This window comes from Haliotis cracherodii, unplaced genomic scaffold, assembly GCF_022045235.1.
Source record: "Haliotis cracherodii isolate W230 unplaced genomic scaffold, xgHalCrac1.p SCAF_32, whole genome shotgun sequence".
Lineage (NCBI taxonomy): Eukaryota > Metazoa > Mollusca > Gastropoda > Lepetellida > Haliotidae > Haliotis > Haliotis cracherodii.
In genome coordinates this window covers 324,897-343,869 of record NW_027266289.1, presented here as the reverse complement: position 1 = coordinate 343,869, position 18,973 = coordinate 324,897, and the positions used below count along the sequence as shown (strand labels likewise).

General features: G+C 38.3%; 1 protein-coding gene across 1 annotated transcript; it reads right to left on the bottom strand.

Annotated features, from left to right (window-relative positions):
• Nucleotides 1-3,763: 3,763 nt before the first annotated feature.
• On the bottom strand, nucleotides 3,764-11,483 carry LOC139477178 (uncharacterized). Its single transcript, XM_071259728.1, has 5 exons — nucleotides 11,165-11,483; nucleotides 5,949-6,142; nucleotides 5,299-5,390; nucleotides 4,645-4,849; nucleotides 3,764-3,889 (listed from the first exon to the last, which is right to left on the bottom strand). The coding sequence occupies exons 1-5, from the start codon at nucleotides 11,481-11,483 to the stop codon at nucleotides 3,764-3,766; spliced, it is 936 nt and encodes a 311-aa protein (XP_071115829.1).
• Nucleotides 11,484-18,973: the final 7,490 nt, after the last annotated feature.

Genomic DNA, 18,973 nt, shown 5'->3' with positions numbered 1-18,973 from the left:
TTCTGACCGTTAAAATATTGTGAATACCACACCAAAGACAATACTGCGACGAGATATTTTTGCGAGTTGCCGTGTTGAGATGACCCCTCGATTACCAAAAATATAGACAGTTTCTCTCCGAAGCTAGTTATTCTAAGTTGGCCGGAAAGTTGACCGGAAGGGATTGCGACCAATTATCAAATACGATAATTGACTCAACTCAGTGTCATGACTGTGAGTTTGAATGCAAACAAAATTGCAAAGGGCACTGACGCAGTCAAGCGAGGTTGGAAGAAGGCAGGATTACTGTGAGGTAACAGTGACACTGACTGGTCTGTTTACACTGTCATTTGTGATGTATTGTGTGACCATTCTGTATTCATTTGTGTTTTTAACTTATTGAGTAACTTGTGGTTCTGGTTGATGATTTCAACATTTGATGACGTGTTGCAGTAAATATAGTATGTATATATTATTGATACTTATTTTTGCGTTTTTAATTTTTGCGATTGAGTCTCGTTCGCAAAACTCGCAATAATAAAACGGTCGCAAAAAAATCCCTGTTTACAGTAATTGTGAGCTAACCAGGGCTTACATATAGACAATGTGAAGTGAAGTGTGTAATTGGTCAGTGTTGATCACTGGCAATCTGTACACAAGCAACATAATATATAAGAAGGTATGACAATACAGTTCATCCAAACTAAGTACATTTAATATATTCTTATGACAAGTAAATATACATATATGATAGATTCTCTTAACACAACATATCTCTAAAGTTCCTGACTTTGCACTGAATTGGATATACTTTAGTATAATCGATAGGGTTTATGTCAATTGTAGCCTCACATGAAACCACAATGCCGAGATACTCGTTCATTACGGAAGTGTTGCGTCATGACTTAAAGGCTGTAACACAGATTGTTCATGCATATATTTTCGCATAAAACATCGTGTCCGAGCCGTTAAATCAAAAACGAAAACATGGAAATAATAACTGAGCTGTAAGTTTGACAACTTTTAGATACATTTTTGTTGATTGTATTTATTACTTTTTATTCTGTTTTGAAAATTTTGCTTGACACGTCTTTATTTTGCTCTTTGACATGTACAACGTGGATCCGTTGTCGAGGTGTGTGTCCGAGAATTTTATTTTCAATAACATTGCTGGTAATAGTGAAGAATTTTTAAATTTATCGATAAAAAATGATTAATTGAAATGGAATAAGTATTTCAGACATTGTGAAATGTGATAGATTTAATAAATGAATCCTATGACAGGTACGTTCATACAGTTATATACTATTTTGACGTGACTATTGTTTGGCTGGCCTACGGTGTTGAAAGAGTTAAGTAGATAGCTCGGAGATAAAACATACTTCGTGTACATTGTAGAGGTAGGGTACTTTACACTTTAGAGTTACTTTATTTAACACTGCATGAGATTTGGCATTGCCATGCATGCCCTAATGTTTGGAATAAGATGTGAGAATTGTTGGATTCTATGCCCATAGGCGAGATCGTCTTCGGGAAATTAAATTGGTATGTGCAACTATTTCTTTATACAACAACTGCTAGGAACCTATGCCCATAGAATGAATTATTTCCATGCATTCCAAACGGTGCTGAAACGGAATGAATGCATTTTCTGAGATCTGTTTTTATACAGGTTTAAATAATGGAAATGAAAAAGACATGCCTGAATTGTTACCTTAGGGTTTGAAAGTGACGCAATGATAGTATAATTTACACATATTATAAACGCAATGTGATGGTATTGTGAATGTTTGTCCGTCATAAAACATATCTCTAAAGTTCCAGACGTTGAAATAAATTATATATCCTTTAGTAGTATCGATAGTGTTTATCCACATTATGACCTGATATCAAACCACAGTGCCGAGATACTCGTTCATTACGCAAGTGCTAGGTCATGACGTGGAGAGGGCTTAATGTTATTGATGTTTTTAGTCCTTAATGTTTATGAGTCCGTACTTTATTTTTTATTGGGTCCTTCATTTCGAAAGAAATATCAATAATTATAACATGAATATTCCTAAAAAGATATCACATACACTGGCATAACATTTCATTTTTTTTCTTTTTAGGCTATTTATCAATATTGAAATAATGCCGTCTTAAATGTAGATTCTATATTGGAGTGGGTTGGTGGCACTATATTCTGTAGTGTACACAATATGCTCTTTATGTTGTCTAAAAGACATCAGTGACGAATACAAATATTTGCTTTTGTGTCACATATTTGATAAAACAATACTCATAACGTTAACTCATCATTTTCAAAGTTTTGTGGGAGCACCTCACTTCTTATTGACGTATGTGTCATACATAAGGTCTGCATTAACGTAAACGCAGCGGAAAATATATATTCAACATATTATTAGTATGTATTTAGTACATACACCATTTACATTCGTGGTTTGTTTGTTGTATATTAGAATGTCTTGCAAATGATGCTCATGAAACAGTTCTCTTAACTGAACAAACAACAATGGGATTTTCCTCTTCTCCATCTACTGGGATAAATAAGTTCAGTTTATTTTGTACGGAAAAGGTAGTCGTCACCTGTTTCAGAGTAACAAGGAAGATGTACAGCTACATGTTTGTACTGAGAGTTTCCATTACTATTTAAACGATTGAACGCAACAAGCTGAAGATAAAATATTGTTTAGAATTTTGCCTTCATGCAATTACTTAACACGTATTATGTGTTCATGTCGTCCATACCCCAGTATCATAAGTGAGCATACAGTTTATATATTTCAATTATCTGAACAGACAACATGCAGTTGTGAAATAAGGTAGGGTGATGCTAAAGGAAAATCTTACCCCATCCATCTTGTCCATTTGGAGACTCATTTGAAGATGCTAAATCGTTAGCTCGAATGAACATTATCTTCCCATTAATCATGTTTTTTTAATTAGTGACATTCTACATGGTGTAAATGACAAAGGAAGGAAGGACACGCCTTAACATAACATGTTCTAATTCTAAGTAGTGATATATAAGGCAATGTACACATTGAACAGAGAGAAGACAACTATTTTACAAATTTTACATCATGGGACTACGCATATATCATGTCGTTTTAGCCGGGCATCCACTGGCAATACGTTGACCAGTCTCATTAAATTCATTGTATCCATGGAGCTGAGTGGCACGTACAGAGTTCCCTCCCCTGGTCACAAAGAAGTTCACTGGCTCAGCTGCGTTGTGGTGTGACGCCTTTAAGAGTAGAATCAGGAAGATACGAAAACTTGCCTTTGGAAGAGAGGGTGTGGTTTAATTGTAAAGAGAGTGTGGAACATGAATGTTATTTCTTGTTACGCTGTGCCCTTTATAATGAAATTAGAGCGCCGTTATTAAGAATGTACTCAAGTCGATGATATTTTCAATGATTATCCTGACGTTGAAAAACCAGATGTAATGTTCTTAGCTGCCAACACCTGCAAACTTTTATTACATCAACGCAAATCTATTTATATCATGGTATGTAAGTTGTTGTTGCCTGTTTTGGAATGTGTGGTGGTTTATTTTGTGTTTTATGCGCCTGTTTAGTAAATAGTTTTACGCAAGTCGCAATTGTATTTAATAATCCATAGACGGGTGACTATATGATGTTTTTTTTTACTTCGTCATTCATCTTAATATGAGGTGAGACTGTAAAAAACTATGTCTGTTTGTCGGTCCATCAAATTTGATGCAGAAAATATACAGCTAGTTGCTTTAAAAATAGCGAATTTAGGTGTTTCATCTTCTTTAACACATTCCCTTCCCGATGTTGAATTCATGGAGGGCAGTGAATCCGTCCAACTCAATACGTCGGACACCGCTGAGAGGAAAGCGGATTGGGTTAGTCATCCACAAAGTTCCATCGACGTACGTCTGGAAAATATAGTATTAGATAATCTAGGGAACAATACATTGAAAACATGGTTCGTTAGTGACATAATCTAGTAAGTTCTACTAATTCCTTAAATAAGGTGTATCTCAATACCTCACACACAACTACCATCCTTAAATCAAAACTTACCTGTGTAGATCAACACTTAACACACTCAAGTCTCATCTACTGGAACCATCTCCGTGGACTAGTGGTCTAGCGGTAGAACGTCCGTCCGGACAGCGGAAAGTCTGAGGTTCGATCCCCAGCCGCGTCATACCAAGATATGATACACGTTGCTACCCTGCCTGGCGCTCGGCATACAAAAGACTAAGACAAGGATTGGTCGGCTGGGTGGCAGTACACTGCGTCTGAGTATAACAGCATTGATATCATTATTCCGGGCAAGTACTCGCAGCCTCACACACACACACACACACACACACACACACACACACGTACATGCACGTATCTATATAAGTGCAATAATATTGGACGCGAAGTTAAACCTCTTTTCACCTCATCTCTTCTGCTCATGACATACATAGATCAACGTGTAACACTAACAGTTGGACTGGTGAGTAAGTAAGAAAACGTACAACTTTATGGATAACAACTTCTGGTTTATTGCATATCGTGACGTTTTGATGCAGGTTCTGACACCAAAGTCAGCAGTTAAGACGTTTAAAGAAGTGTATATAAACATTTAACACACACATTCCTCCTTCTGCTCAGTGACACATGACAATAAACCTACCAGGAAAGACGTCTCTGTTATGGATATCTCAATCACATAGTCGTCGGAACTCTTTGGGATAAAGTCGGTCCGAAACTCAGCACCCCATGCGTTTCCTTGACGAGTGTTGAAGATAATTTTATAGAATCCAACGTAGGGATAGTCCCACCTTAATGACACCTGGTAGACGACGTCTTGATTGGGAAGCATCAGCCACACCTGGTTGCTGCAGTATAAGGATATTCACTTGTGAGCTTGCGAGTGGTGGTGGACATGGTGGGTTCAGTGTAAGGATATTCAGTTATTCTGGGGAGCGGTGGTGCACGGTGGTGTAGTGTAAGGGTATTCAATTATTCTTTGGAGCTGTGGTTGAGGGTGGTGCAGTGTAAGGGTATTCAGTTATTCTGGGGAGCGGTGGTGCACGTTGGTGTAGTGTAAGGGTATTCAGTTATTCTGGGGAGCGGTGGTGCACGGTGGTGTAGTGTAAGGGTATTCAGTTATTCTTTGGAGCTGTGGTTGAGGGTGGTGCAGTGTAAGGTTATTCAGTTATTCTAGGGAGTGGTGGTGGAGAGTTGTGCAGTGTAAGGATATCCAGTTATTGTGATCATTGTGTTTGTTTGAAAACAAAAAAGTTCATCTGTTCGACACGAATACTGCATGCACTCATTCACTTACAATCGTGTTTCACTTCCAGATACTCTGAACTTCAATGTCATTCCAAAGTCGAGATCAAAGTCCAGATTTTCCGCGTAGGAGGCCGTTGGATCCTGAGATTATTACAGAATGGTTATTGTCCTAACTGTGACATTATCACATGCACGAAATAATTTGTCCATGAAACTGTACCAATTATTTTGTCATTTGAAATATGACGATTATGGCGATGAATGTCATGTTTCCCAAACAAAATGATCAATGATAAGCAATTGTCATATTAACCATCCCAATAATACCCATGTTATTATTTATCGTAAACAGTTGACAAAGCAACTGTGCCAAGAATGAGTAGTAGCCTATAGTTGGCAGTTGTTCTTACTATGATAAAACTAATTGATAAACAAGTAATAGTCAAGTAAGGATAAGAATTCATGGATGAACAACTTCTTACACCATTATCACTTCACCTACACCGAATCGTCGCTCATAATTGTAATAAAGAAGTTGTTCATCCATTAATTCTAACCCTTACTTAGTACTCTAACTTCTAAATGCCTACCAAAGTAGTAATAGTCAAACCCTTCATCAACAGATGCCATTCTAGCCTTACCAGGCTCACCACTCTAATAAGATTGTTTCATAAGAATGCCATTTTTATCATATCTTACCAATGACGGACGGACAGCAAGACTATAACATGGAAGACACTTTATTTTTACTGATTTCCAGGATGCTCCTCTAAAACAGGAAGAGGAAATGTCAGACGTTGAATAGTAGCTGCTCTTGCACATCTCCGCTGGGTCTGTGTCGATGACGTCCACGCCCTCCCGGCTATTTGCCAACCTGTAGTCATCGCAGGCAGCTGTGGGGGAAGAGCAGAACTTTGAGCTTCTGATGTAAGTACTTAGCAACTAAACTTTATGTTTAACCTGTGCCAAGTCAGGATTGAATTTTGTTTTGCAAAACAAGATTGGGGAAAAAACTCTGACATTTTGAAATGTGTCATCTGTCGCTCTGGAAACAACACTTCCCTGCGTTAATGGTGGACATATCTTGTAACTTATAACTCTTGTCTGGTTGTTACCTGATACAAAATCAATATCTACCATGAATTGTGCTGATGTTGCCTCCACACGTGCCAACAGGCTGACTTTGTCACGTCGACAACCTTCGTGTCCATCGTTATCTGAACAGGGTAATCTGGTGGCATTATGTAGCTACATTATTTCTTACACTGTCTCGGATCACTTCTATTGGATCTTTGTTCATGATGTTAATGTTGTGTGCACTTGTGATGTTACCTTGAGTTTTATTTGTCACGTCAACTTGTTAACAATCCGGAACTTGTGTGTGCTACTTATCAAGCGTCATTGACCTAGTAGGAAAATACTTGCCATGCATTTAGACTTAAGTAAAGCAATGAGATACCTTACATAATGTTAACCCACAGCTTGGACATTGGGGAAAATCGTCACTCACACTGAGGAGTGTTTATTGCTCTAGTCATATATGTTTTCAAATTTATCCATAATCACTATCACCATCACAACCGACTATAACATACATATGTAAATAGAATGATTCCATGTGTTCCCCATAAGAATTGACTTTCACTTTGTGTGAGTGCATTGGAGTATGAACCTTCATCGAGTGAGGGCCAAACTGTATGAACGTCAGACTGAAAGTCAATTCTTATAATTTTTTTATCACAAGTTCTTACCTCAATGGATGTAGGCCAAGGTCTAAACACAATTTTATTTAGTACGTGTGACTTCATGTTCGCACTGACAGACATACAACAACCAGCTATATCGTGGAGTAAAATAGTTCCTCAAAAAGAGAGGTGACATGAGCGTATGGATTCAAAACTTACTCTTCAGAATCATCTTACGCAGCACATGTGTTCAAATCTTTTCCTCATTAGGTGAGGAAGTTCTGTAAAGAACTACCTCAGTAAGTCACAATGAAAGCGCGTCGTAATACATTTACATCAAGTACAATACGTCAAAATGGCCGACACAATAAACGTGACGGGAGAGATTTCAGAAGTTGTTAATGAACCTGTGGCGGTTACATGTGTTATTCATCATTGATCAACTGGCCGATCATTGAAAGGTGAATAAAGATGCGTCAAACATATACTAAAGTAAATTCATAGATTGCTGGAGACGGTCAGTGTCAGCCTAGACACGGATCGAGTCGATACTACGATAATTTAGATGTGCATTTCTTCGTTTGTTCACTAGGAAAGGCTGTAGCGAGGATATTCGTGACCAATCATGCAGTTGCGCTCTCCGACATTTCTCAATGTATACTGACACGCTGAGACCAAGAATAAAGGTTCTAAATGATCAGAAAGAACGTTTTTGTATGTTTTCGTGCTAGGGAATTCCCATGGGTTTCCCCCAGGAATGTGGAATGGTCCGTCAGCGTTTACGTCATTTCAAGAACACGGTCTCGTGAAAAACGTATGAACGTCAAATTGTGTCGTTCATACACTTATGAACGTCAGTTTCGCGGTCATATGACCGTCCAACGAAAGGCTGTATATCGTGTAAACTTCAAATTAAAAAAATATGTAACATTGTTCACCCTGTTATTTCACCCCAACCTCAACCCAGGTGATACTATTCTTGGCCTGCACGCATCGACTGGCGCCCTATCAAAAATGCCAACTCTGTTTACGCTACCACAATACAGTAGAGGTCATTTCTGTATTTACAACGGAATTAAACAATGTAATGTTACATTCATTTCAAATCTACAAATAGGTACATACCATATATGTAAAATGTTAATACAATTTCTAGCAATTGGACATCACATGAATGACAGATGCTGCCAGATGCTGCACAACTCTACTCCTGCCACACGTCAAGCAAATGATCTGCATTCTCTGATTGAATCAAAATTATCTTACATCTTCTTTAACTAACACACTCGAAACAGGCACGTGAAAAACACAAACCTCAAGCTCAACATAGTCATTTTCAAATGTAGACACACTTTTATGTAAATAACCTTCTCTCCTTATCAATTAATAAAAGCTACAAAACCCTTATATATATTCTGTATAAAGAATATATACTGAGTCAAATTAAAAACTTCACATTTTTAAAGGTAATCCCATATATGATATACAACGGACAAATGTAGGTAAAGAAGGTAATTTTTAATCATTAATGTCCAAAGAAGGATTTTAATTAACGGTGGTAGCCATAATTTGTTCCAAGCACCTACGGTATTCGGTAATAACATCAACAGTTGAAAATCATAAGTCCCAAGCACGAAAATCTGATGGCACACAAGTTCAGCAGCGTGTATGGCCACCACGTGCGTTGACAACTGTCACACAACGCCTCCGCATGGACCTTGTGATGCTTGTGAACACATCATTGGGAAAACAACGCAATTGCTGCTGCAAAATGGTGCCAAGATCTTGCAAATTCTGTGGTTGGTTCTGGAGAGTGCGCAGACTTCTGCCAAGAGCATCCCAGACGTGTTCGATGGGATTTAGGTCGGGAGACTTTGACGGCCAGTCCATGACGTTGACTCCCGCATTCTGAAGGAAATTCCTTGTTGTTGTAAGATCAAACCGGGTCCATGTGCTGCCATAAAAGGCGGAAGTTCTGGTGCCAGTACCTGGTCTCGATAAGCAGCAGCGTTGAGGTTGCCACGGATGACAAGAAGCCTGGAACGTGCATTGCCACAGAAAGCACCCCCCACCATGACACTTCCGCCTCGAAATCTGTCAGCTTCCTGTAAACAACACTAGGCGTAACGTTCATGACGGCGCCTCCACACCCTCGCCCTACCATCAGCAAAGCGAAGATTAAATCGAGATTCATCACTGAAGACGACTTCATTCCAATTCCTCTGAGTCCATCGTTAGTGTCGCTGTGCCCACAATTGACGTTGACGTCTGTGTGATTGAGTAAGAATCGGCCCGCAGTATGGCCGTCGTGCTTGAAGGTGAGCAGTTCTCAGACGGTTTCGAACAGTTTGCGCACTCAGTCTACCCCTAAATAGTTCATTTCTGGTTGATGTAGCCTTCAAAAATCGGTTACGGAGGTAACGTAAGACAATCTGACGATCCTCTGCATGTGACGTCACACGTGGTCGACCTGGCCGAGGGCGATCAGCGGTGGTACCCTTTTGCTGTAGACGCGTCTGTAAATCATAAACAGTCCGTCGACTACAACCCATCGTCCTTGCGACTTCAGCTACGGACGTTCCCGTCTGCAACATGCCGATGGCACGTTCACGTTGCACATGTGAAAGGCGTGGCATGACAAATGGCCGTAAAGACTTTAGATTCTTGTGTTTTTCTTTTTTTGTTAATGACTGCTAACAAGTATGGCTGCAAACACGTGTGGTATTATTACCATGTGACCAGTTGCACGTGAAAAAACGCTTTTGCCACTATAGTGCTGTGCACATGATTTTGATCGATTCACCTGCACAAAAACGGGTGTTATCTGAAGACAAGACGTGGCCATTACTGTTTAAATACACAAAAAGGGCCTACAATGATAACTGGTCAACATTTTAAAATTTTAGGATTGTGAAGTTTTTAGTTTTATTCAGTATACATTATATTTAGCGAGCCTTGGCGAGTTACATACATAGTGTTTATTCATAATATAGGACATTTACCACCCCTAAACACACAAGCGTGATAACCTCTGTATGATATAATATCATTCTTCAATTCTGTGCTCGAAAATCTCTTCCCATCTCTCACAAACATTACTTAAACATTGAAAGTTTTCCTGGAATGTAGGTCAGAGGGTAAGTGATGTGTCAGTCGGACAGTGGCAATAGCCGAAATAGTTCCAACTGAAGCTACCCTAACCCTAGTCTTTGAGACGTCACGGCCACAGTCAGACATTGACAGTCTACCGTTCCTGTCATAACGTTACGCAGTGCAGTCAGATGTACAAACAGCAGCAAGACGAAACATATTAAGGCCAAATCAAACTGTTTTAGTTTGTGAAACAGGTTCCAAGCCGCAGAGGTCTACAAGCACAGCTATGGAAACTGATCCCGCTTGTCTAGTGTCCTCCATAAAAGACAAAACTATTAACAAACCTTAGCTACGTCACAGTTAAACACTGATTGTCAGTTTATTAGACTATATGTTTATAATGATAGCCATTATTCTAGAAGTTTCTCAAGATACCCGAGAGTTAATTTTGACATGATCGCCGAATGACAAGGGCGACCCCATTTGTGTTATGTAAACACTGAAAGAAGTCCCTATTTGACCTTTAATATTTGCATCTCTCTCCACGTATGCCTCCAACAGAGGTTGGTATCCGTTGGCCTTATCCTGCCGGGAAACCATGCTATCACATAACAAAGACGTTTGACGTCAAGTTACTCCCGCAAAAGAATCCCTGTGTGCAGACGTTATGTCATGGTTTATCAGAAATATGTCTGAGCATCAGAAATTATTTATTGTTTATTCATTGGGCAAAAATATTGTGACAGTTGCCCGAGACACTTTTTCGCTATGATTTAGGTTCTCTTAACACCTGTTTCATCGTATGTTTAATTGTATTTAGCCTTCTGAGACTTTTATTAAAGGCAAAATCACACTCAACTCTAGATATAAATAAATGACCCTTTATATTGTTAATTTGGAAAAAAAATGACGAGAGTGGTTCATCTTTCGCTACAGGTACTACTAACTGCCTTGACGACTATGTGATACACCTTTCATATCCTTTCGTATTTTTTAAAGGAATTAAAAGAAGTTGGCAGGATTGAATTTGCATTTACGTCTGCTTAAAAAAATGATGCAATACCAATAAATCCTTATGTAGTTGTTTTATGTCCTTGTTGTGTTTATTACAAATCCTTCATACACATTGAAACTCACCCCCATAATACTGCCATCCGCTCTCGAATATACCTCCACTGCTTAAGCCTTCAGATAGCAGTCTACAAGTTCTGGTGAGAGGGTTGTACAATACCAGGTTACACACCGCCCGCCACTGGCACTGAGAGAAACACTCTGCCCTCATGTCCACCTGGTTGATCTCTTCTATCAGGCTCCCGGCAAATACCAGATCATCCATTTCAGACCTTCTGTGGAATATCAGATTGGTGCAACTGTCCATGTCGTACACAAACTGACAACGAACTGGTTCTAAAGCTATAAAAAATCCTAAGATGTCCACTGACTTCAGGAACACCATTGTCTGTTACTTGAATTAATCGTGTAAGCTGTTACTGTGGAGGCTCTCTTAATAGTATGGAGTTACATTCTCTCTCAGAGCTACGTTTTCCTTACTTACGATCACTCTTTTCTTAGGCTCAGTTAGCTCAGGGACATAGACACTAATGACATGACGCCTGACTACATAATTTCAATTTGTGTATACACTGGTTGACTGGTCCTTGGCGTATTTACACAACCATGAAACAAATGAAAAATATGAACGGGAGACTGTCAATAGAGACGAGTCATCCTTGCTAAATGAAGATGAAGATGCTTCTGCGATGCCGAGGGACTAAACGAAACAATTCAAGTTAATTGACTTTCCTCGGTAAAATAGAACACATACTATACTTTGCAGTACCATTGTATATAACTCTTTCAACACCAGTCATCCAGAAGCATTTACTGCTGTGACACCGAGTTCCCACCGAGTTCCCACCGAGTTGTGTGATAGATGAAGCCAACATTTATCAAAGAAAATATCTGCTTGTACAAATCTTTGCTCTTACATGTCACACACCATTTGAAAGGTCTGATCCTATTGTTTATAAATATAAAAGTTATGTTTATCACATTATTGAAATAATTCATTTACAACTTAATTAAATGTAACGCATTCATAAAGTCCAGATTAAGGAACAAGGAATCGAAAATTTGACCTTATAAAATTTCATAAAATCCACCTGTCTATTTCATTTCTTTTTAATTTCATTGTTTACGTAATTGGAAAAGTAGTTTACCCGATAACAGCGGCTGTCCGCTCAGTAACATGAAAAAAATACCTCCGTTTTCGAAGCTTCGTATGAATTATACATTCGTCAAAGACTGACATATGAAACATCTCCAGGAAGCTTATTTTGTGTTATCTACACGCTCGTCACATCTCTGACTCTGTCATGTATGGTGGCATACTACTAACGCATAACCTGTCACGAAAATCAAGTATTGAAAAATGTTGCCAAAAAGCAAGACAAAGTATAAAATCATTAAAATCTGTGGGACGCAACAGTTCTGAGCTACATTCAGCTACCTGTGTAAATATCTGGTTAAGAATGATATCAAAATGAAGTATTAACGGCTGCGAACTGCTCTTTGATATTAAGGGTCAAAACATTAATGTCATTGAAACTACTCAATGCTATTTCGAACGAACTGTACAAGGACTTGATAAAAGATCTCCATCAGAATCCACTATTGCTAATCTTGGGCTTTGGATAATGATCGGCTATATCGACAAGTATAAACTTCAGCTGCTTGTCCGCTTATGTATGTAACTTAACCTGTAACAATTTTGTTAAACATATTTTTTGTGCATATATTGCAAATCCAACTAATCCTAGATATGTATGTGGATATTTATTATCAGTTCTTAACAAGTATAGCCTACGAAACAACCTTTGTACATACGTAAGCTGTGGTGTATTTCCTACAAAGAGAAACTGGAAGCAACTGGTTAATAAATCCATCCATGAATATTAAGAAAATTTGTGGCGCAGAAAAGTTATTGTCAATGCCGGTCTTGCACGCTTCATGCTAATACACACAAAGAATATAGAAACAATATAGAATCTCTCATCGCCTAGGGTCCTTTCGTAATTGTAACACTCGCTTTAATTGGATAAACATTGGTTTCTGATGAAGCTTTCTTGTCGAAATCTGCAACAATCTTCGTGATTGGTCAAATTTGAGCACGTGAACTGAGGCAGCCATTCAATTTTTAGCTAGAGTACCGTCCTCGTGTATGATGAATTTCAGATTTTTGCTAATACGTATTATTATGAACGTTTTAAGCAGGAAATAGCGATCTATATTAAACATGTGGAGCTTTGTGGGCGTATCGTACTAGATTATGAGCTGCAACAAAGATTTCTCATGCGTATATTTTTGCATAAAACATCGTGTCCGAGATGAGAAATCAAAAACGAAAATATGGAAATAATAACTTAGCTGTAAGTTTGACAACTTTTTGACATATGATGGTTGATTGTATTTTTTACTTTGTATACTCTATTGAACGATTTCCTTGAAAAGTCTTCACTTTGCTCTGTGTCATGTACAATGTGAATCCGTTGTCGAAGTGTGAGTCCAAGAAGTTTCTTTTCAATAACATTGCTGGAAATAGTGAAGAATTCTTTTAAATTTATCGATAGAAAATGAGTAATTGCAATGGAATACGTATTTCAGACATTGTGAAATGTGATAGATTTAAAAAATGAATCCTATGACAGGAAGGTTCATACAATTAAATACTATTTTGATGTGACTACGGCTTTGCGCAGTCTACCGGCCTACGGTGTCTGGGGACTCGAGGCTTCATGGCCAGTGTTCTGGTCTACGGTGTTGAAAGCGTTAAGTAGATGGCTCCTAGATAAAATCACCCCCGGGAAATTAAATTGGTATGTGCAACTATGTCTTTATATGCCAAATGTTAGGAACCTATGCCAATTGAATGAATTATTTCCATGTATTCCAAACGATGTGGAACGGGATGAATGCATTTTATGAGATCAATTTTATACAGGTTTAAAATAAGGGAAATGAAAAAGACATGCCTGAATTGGTACCTTAGGGTTTGAAAGTGACGCAATGAAAGTATCATTTACACATATTACAAACGTGATGTAATGGTATTGGGAATGTTTGTCCGTCATACAACATACAATGTATCTCTAAAGTTCCAGACGTTGAAATAAATTAGATATCCTTTAGTATTATCGATAGTGTTTATCCACATTTGACCTGATATCAAACCACAGTGCTGAGATACTCATTCATTCTAAAGTGCTACGTCATGACATGGAGAGGGCGTAATATTATTGATGCATTTTGTCCATAATATTTATGAGTCTGCACTTTTTTATTTTTGTATCCTTCATTTCGAGAGAAATATCAATAATTATTACATAAATATTTCTTAAAAGAGATCTCGCCTACACTGGCATAACCTCTGTTTCCCTTTTTAGGCTATTTATCAATATTGACAGAATGCCACTAGCATAATCGTCTTAAATTTAGATTCTACATTGGAGTAGGTTGGTGGTAAGATATCCTACATTGTAAACAATATGCACTTTATGTGGTTTAACAGACATCGGCTACGAAAACAAATAATCCTTGCTTTTGTGTCGTATGTTTGATACAACAATACTCAAATCGTTAATTCATATCTTCATTAACCAAAGCTCTGTTGAAGCACCTCACTTCTAATTGACGTATCTGTCATACGTAATGTCTGCATGAACGCAGCGGAACATACATATTCAGTACATTATTAGTATGTACTTCGTGTTTTGTTTATTGTAAAATAGAAAGTATTGCAAATGATTATCATGTAAAAGTTCTCTTAACTGAACAAACAACAATGGGATTTTCCTCTTCTCCATCTACTGGGATAAATATGCTCAGTTTATTTTGTACTGGAAAGATATTCGTCACCTGCTTCAAGCAACCTTTTCTGTAAACTATAAGGGAACATGTACAGTCACATATATTTACTGAGTGAGAGATAGAATGAAATATTATAATTGTTTTGATTATACAGACTCTACCATATTAAACGATCATACTGAAATAAAAATTAAATGTGTATTTAAGATTATTGTTTGATTAATATATTATGTATAACACATTGAACCTCACAATAAATACTGGAACATCTCTTTGACTGAACACTGACTCACGGAATGATCCCTTCTAATTTAAGGATAAGAATACGTCTTGTTATCCCACAAGTAACGCGGTAACACTAAAGGGAAATACAGCAATGTTATCAGACAGATAACAAGACAACAAGTTTACATATTTCACTCATGGAAACTACTCATATGTTTCTTAAGTCAGTGTGCTTGTGACAAAGTTGGGCATCCACTGACAATGCGTTGGCCGGGTAGAAAAGGGGATATGTTCACGAGTGGCGTATCCTTTCCCCCGTCACTCGATAAGAGAAACATGATATTTCACTCGACATATGAAATACCCTCTGTATGATGACGACATATCTTATTTGTGATGTTGTTTTGGAACCTCTAGCCATTCCGGAATCAACCACCCACTCCGCAACAATCAACCTCATCTGAACCATTGTCAAGGAGACGACTGATACACCATCACCTTATCGCACTAGGTCAGAAACGAGGAGGACTTTTCATCATTTTGATTTGTTTGGGAAATAATGTATGTGCGATTTTAGGAAATAATTTGCATTGTGAAATACAGCAAATATTTTCAGATGAATTGATGAATAAATTGTGTCAAATATGGTGAGTTTGTTGCCCTGAAAGTAACGGTTGTTGTTCATCGCCACCCAGGACCATGTATTGTGGTTGAGTTATATGCATATTGGATATGAATAGTTATTAATGTTCCGGGTGTTACACCTGGAAATCCATACTTCACCTTCTTCCAAACATACCTAGTGCATTGTTAAGTTTTGTGTTTTGTTCTCTCCTCCAGTCACTTGGACGATCCTTGGAGATTTGAAACGATTTTTCTTCTACATTGTTTATAACCTGAAGGTACAGCATCTGATTCATTAGTGCCCATGACAGAATAGTAAAATTAGGCTATCACAAGTGATCGTGAAGAACGTTGTTGCGATCTTCAGTAAGATTAAGTTCCACGAGAAGAAAGCTAATTGATGCTGCTGGTTTAGAAATAAACACAAAGCTATGCGTTTTCCCATGATATTCCTGGGTTTCACATCATGTAAGAGTAAGTCGAGCAGTCTCTCGACAATGGGTAATTCATCCGTGACAAAAGACGATTGATTATTGTTTTCCACTTGCAAATGAAGTTCATCTGAGACCCATGGGTAGATTCCTTTGATAATAATGTCTTGTTGATATCCAATTGTTTCCTTGAGTATCAATATAATTAATGGACTGGAACTCTTTTTTCTGTACCAGATGCTGTAAGGTCTCTCGTGTCTATAGTATCGTTGGTTTCATCTGAAAGATAGTCTTCTGCGTTGTGGCTGTCTTTTAGAATGTAGCAAGGCATAGCAGTACTGCACTGTTTTAGGATATAATCATGCGATATGAGGGGCCTCCTAACACAGGTTAGCTTGACATTAAAATAATGACATGGCTGTAACGTTGTAATCTCTTTTTAACACTCTCCTTTTGTGGTATGTCTCCAATCAAAACATTATGCAAAACATTGATGATAGTTTTAAACTGTTGGCTTGTAAGGTGAGACAAAGGTGTCTCTCTCCCTGGATCGAAATTTCGCAAAGCAAGTAGAGAACGTCCATATGAATCTGTTCACACGAGTTTTTTATATAAATTCTGACCTGTATATGCAATTTGACATAAATCATGTTACCTGGACCGCTATCAAAGATTTTATGCACACTTCTTTTGAGGAAACGACCTGTTAGCGCTGGTGGGGTGATCATTGTTCGTTTCATTTGTTTCTTTTACTCTCTAGTAACGCCGACTCTGCAATATTCCAGCCTTGAGCCGGCGGTCTGTAAATTATCGAGTCTGGACAAGACATGCCAATAATTTATGCCATAAGCATCAATCCACGCAATTGGGACATGATGACCGAGCCTGACCACCTGATCCTGTTTGTCGGTTCTTGCAACAAGCACAGTCGCCTTTCATGGCAAACATGGGTTGCTGGAGACCTGTACTATCCCGAATCTTCATGGGTCGTTAGGTATTCCGATGGGAAGAGTGATTGAATCAGGAATAGCCCTGTCTCGTCTGGCAGTAGTGAAGAAAGTGACATCAGTTCGATGTGGACAGGATCTTATATGTACAAACTGTTCTCACTCTATTGGTGTTGATGGTCGTGCTTTTTGCTTGTTTGTTCGTTGTTAAACGCCACACTCAGCGATATTCCAGTTAATTAACGGCGGTCTGTAAATAATCGAGTTTGGACCAGACAATGCAGTGAGTGAAATCATGGGCATCGATTCACGCAATTGGGATACGATGACATGCATCAAGGTAGTGAGCGAGCCTGACCACTCGATCCCGTTAGTCGCCTCTTACGACAAGCGCAGTCTCCTTTTAAGGTAAATATGTTTTTGAGGAGACATACTCAAAACCGGATCTTCACGGTTAACGAGATGATGAGATAAGGTGATGTATATATTTAGCATGATACGGCTTTTATATAGTTCCGTTTCTGTCAGTAAGTTTCTGAAGCTGAATGTGATGAATAACCCCTTGCATGACGATATATAGGTCTTGCCATATTGTATAGGTTGCTCATCAAACAACACTTTCGCATTTCGCAATATTCTTCAGTGAGATAGACTGTTCCAATACACGTACAACCAGTTAGCGCAATTGTAGTGTGTGTATCAGACTTTCTGTTTGGTCTGCGGTCTTTCTCGTTGAGCACTGCTCGGTCGTGAGATAGAGATTACAACACGAGTGTCTGTCAGATACCATTTATCCTACAACGACATGCAGAAAAACCTTAATGTTCGACTTGAACTTAACAACTGGGGCCATAGGGCTCGAACCTACAAACTGCCTCAGTACACAGAGATGTTGACTGTTTGGGTTCCTTTGGCTAAGCCTCCACCGCTAACCGTAACCGTAACCGTAACCGTCTTACAAAGGCTTCTATTCCTAACATCTGCTCCCTATTCACACCTATTATATCTTCTAAAAAAACATTGTCATTGAATGCTAATATATGCCCTAGATGTAATGCATAGGTACATGTCGCGCCACCGTCTATCGCGTGTAACGTCTAGCTTGGGTATGATCACATGAGCTCAAACAAGCAGATGCGTTTTTTGAATATAAAACAACACAATCAAGAAGTATATACTAATAATTCAATGAATACAATATAGACATTTGAAGTCAGACAAAATCTGAAACTACAACAAATACTGTTTGAACATACATCTCATGTTGAAGGAGATCACGTTTAAAGTTAGACACAATATCGTTAAGTAATATGTTTGTCTTACATGTCTTCAACACATCATATAAACAATAAAACACACAGACATTCGATGTGACACATAGTTACTACCATATGTTTAAGAATCACTATCAAATAGTGATGATACCAATGGCACAGGTCATAAACAAGTCAAGTCAATTGTTCACATGAAAAACACACCACGGAAACAGATGGTCGAAATAAAAATATGGATCGGACATCATTCTTGTCACTGATGCATCAAGTTTGGAAATAACTTCTTTGATTGGCATTTAGAAGTTGGTGTGATGAAGTAAGACGAGTTCTATGGATGAACAACTTCTTTATTACAATTAGTGCAGTTCTATGGATGAACAACTTCTTTATTACAATTAGTGCTGATTGTAATAAAGAAGTTGTTCATCCATAGAACTCGTCTTACTTCAAGTTTGGAAATGTCATCCTAATGTCTATCATAAAACGTGTTGAAAAATTTACAGAAGAGCCACCTAGAATGTCGCCAAGCACATCACTATTCGTGTTGAAACAATAACATTCATCAACGAAAACGTGAAG

What these genes read in the sequence shown, in the direction of transcription:
- LOC139477178 (XM_071259728.1), bottom strand. Translation starts at nt 11,483, where the DNA reads ATGGTGTTCCTGAAGTCAGTGGACATCTTAGGATTTTTTATAGCTTTA. An exon ending in CGGATGGCAGTATTATGGGG is followed by an intron (nt 6,143 to 11,164) that starts GTGAGTTTCAAT and finishes CTTCCCCCACAG; the next exon opens with CTGCCTGCGATGACTACAGG. An exon ending in TCTGGAAGTGAAACACGATT is followed by an intron (nt 4,850 to 5,298) that starts GTAAGTGAATGA and finishes CTTATACTGCAG; the next exon opens with CAACCAGGTGTGGCTGATGC.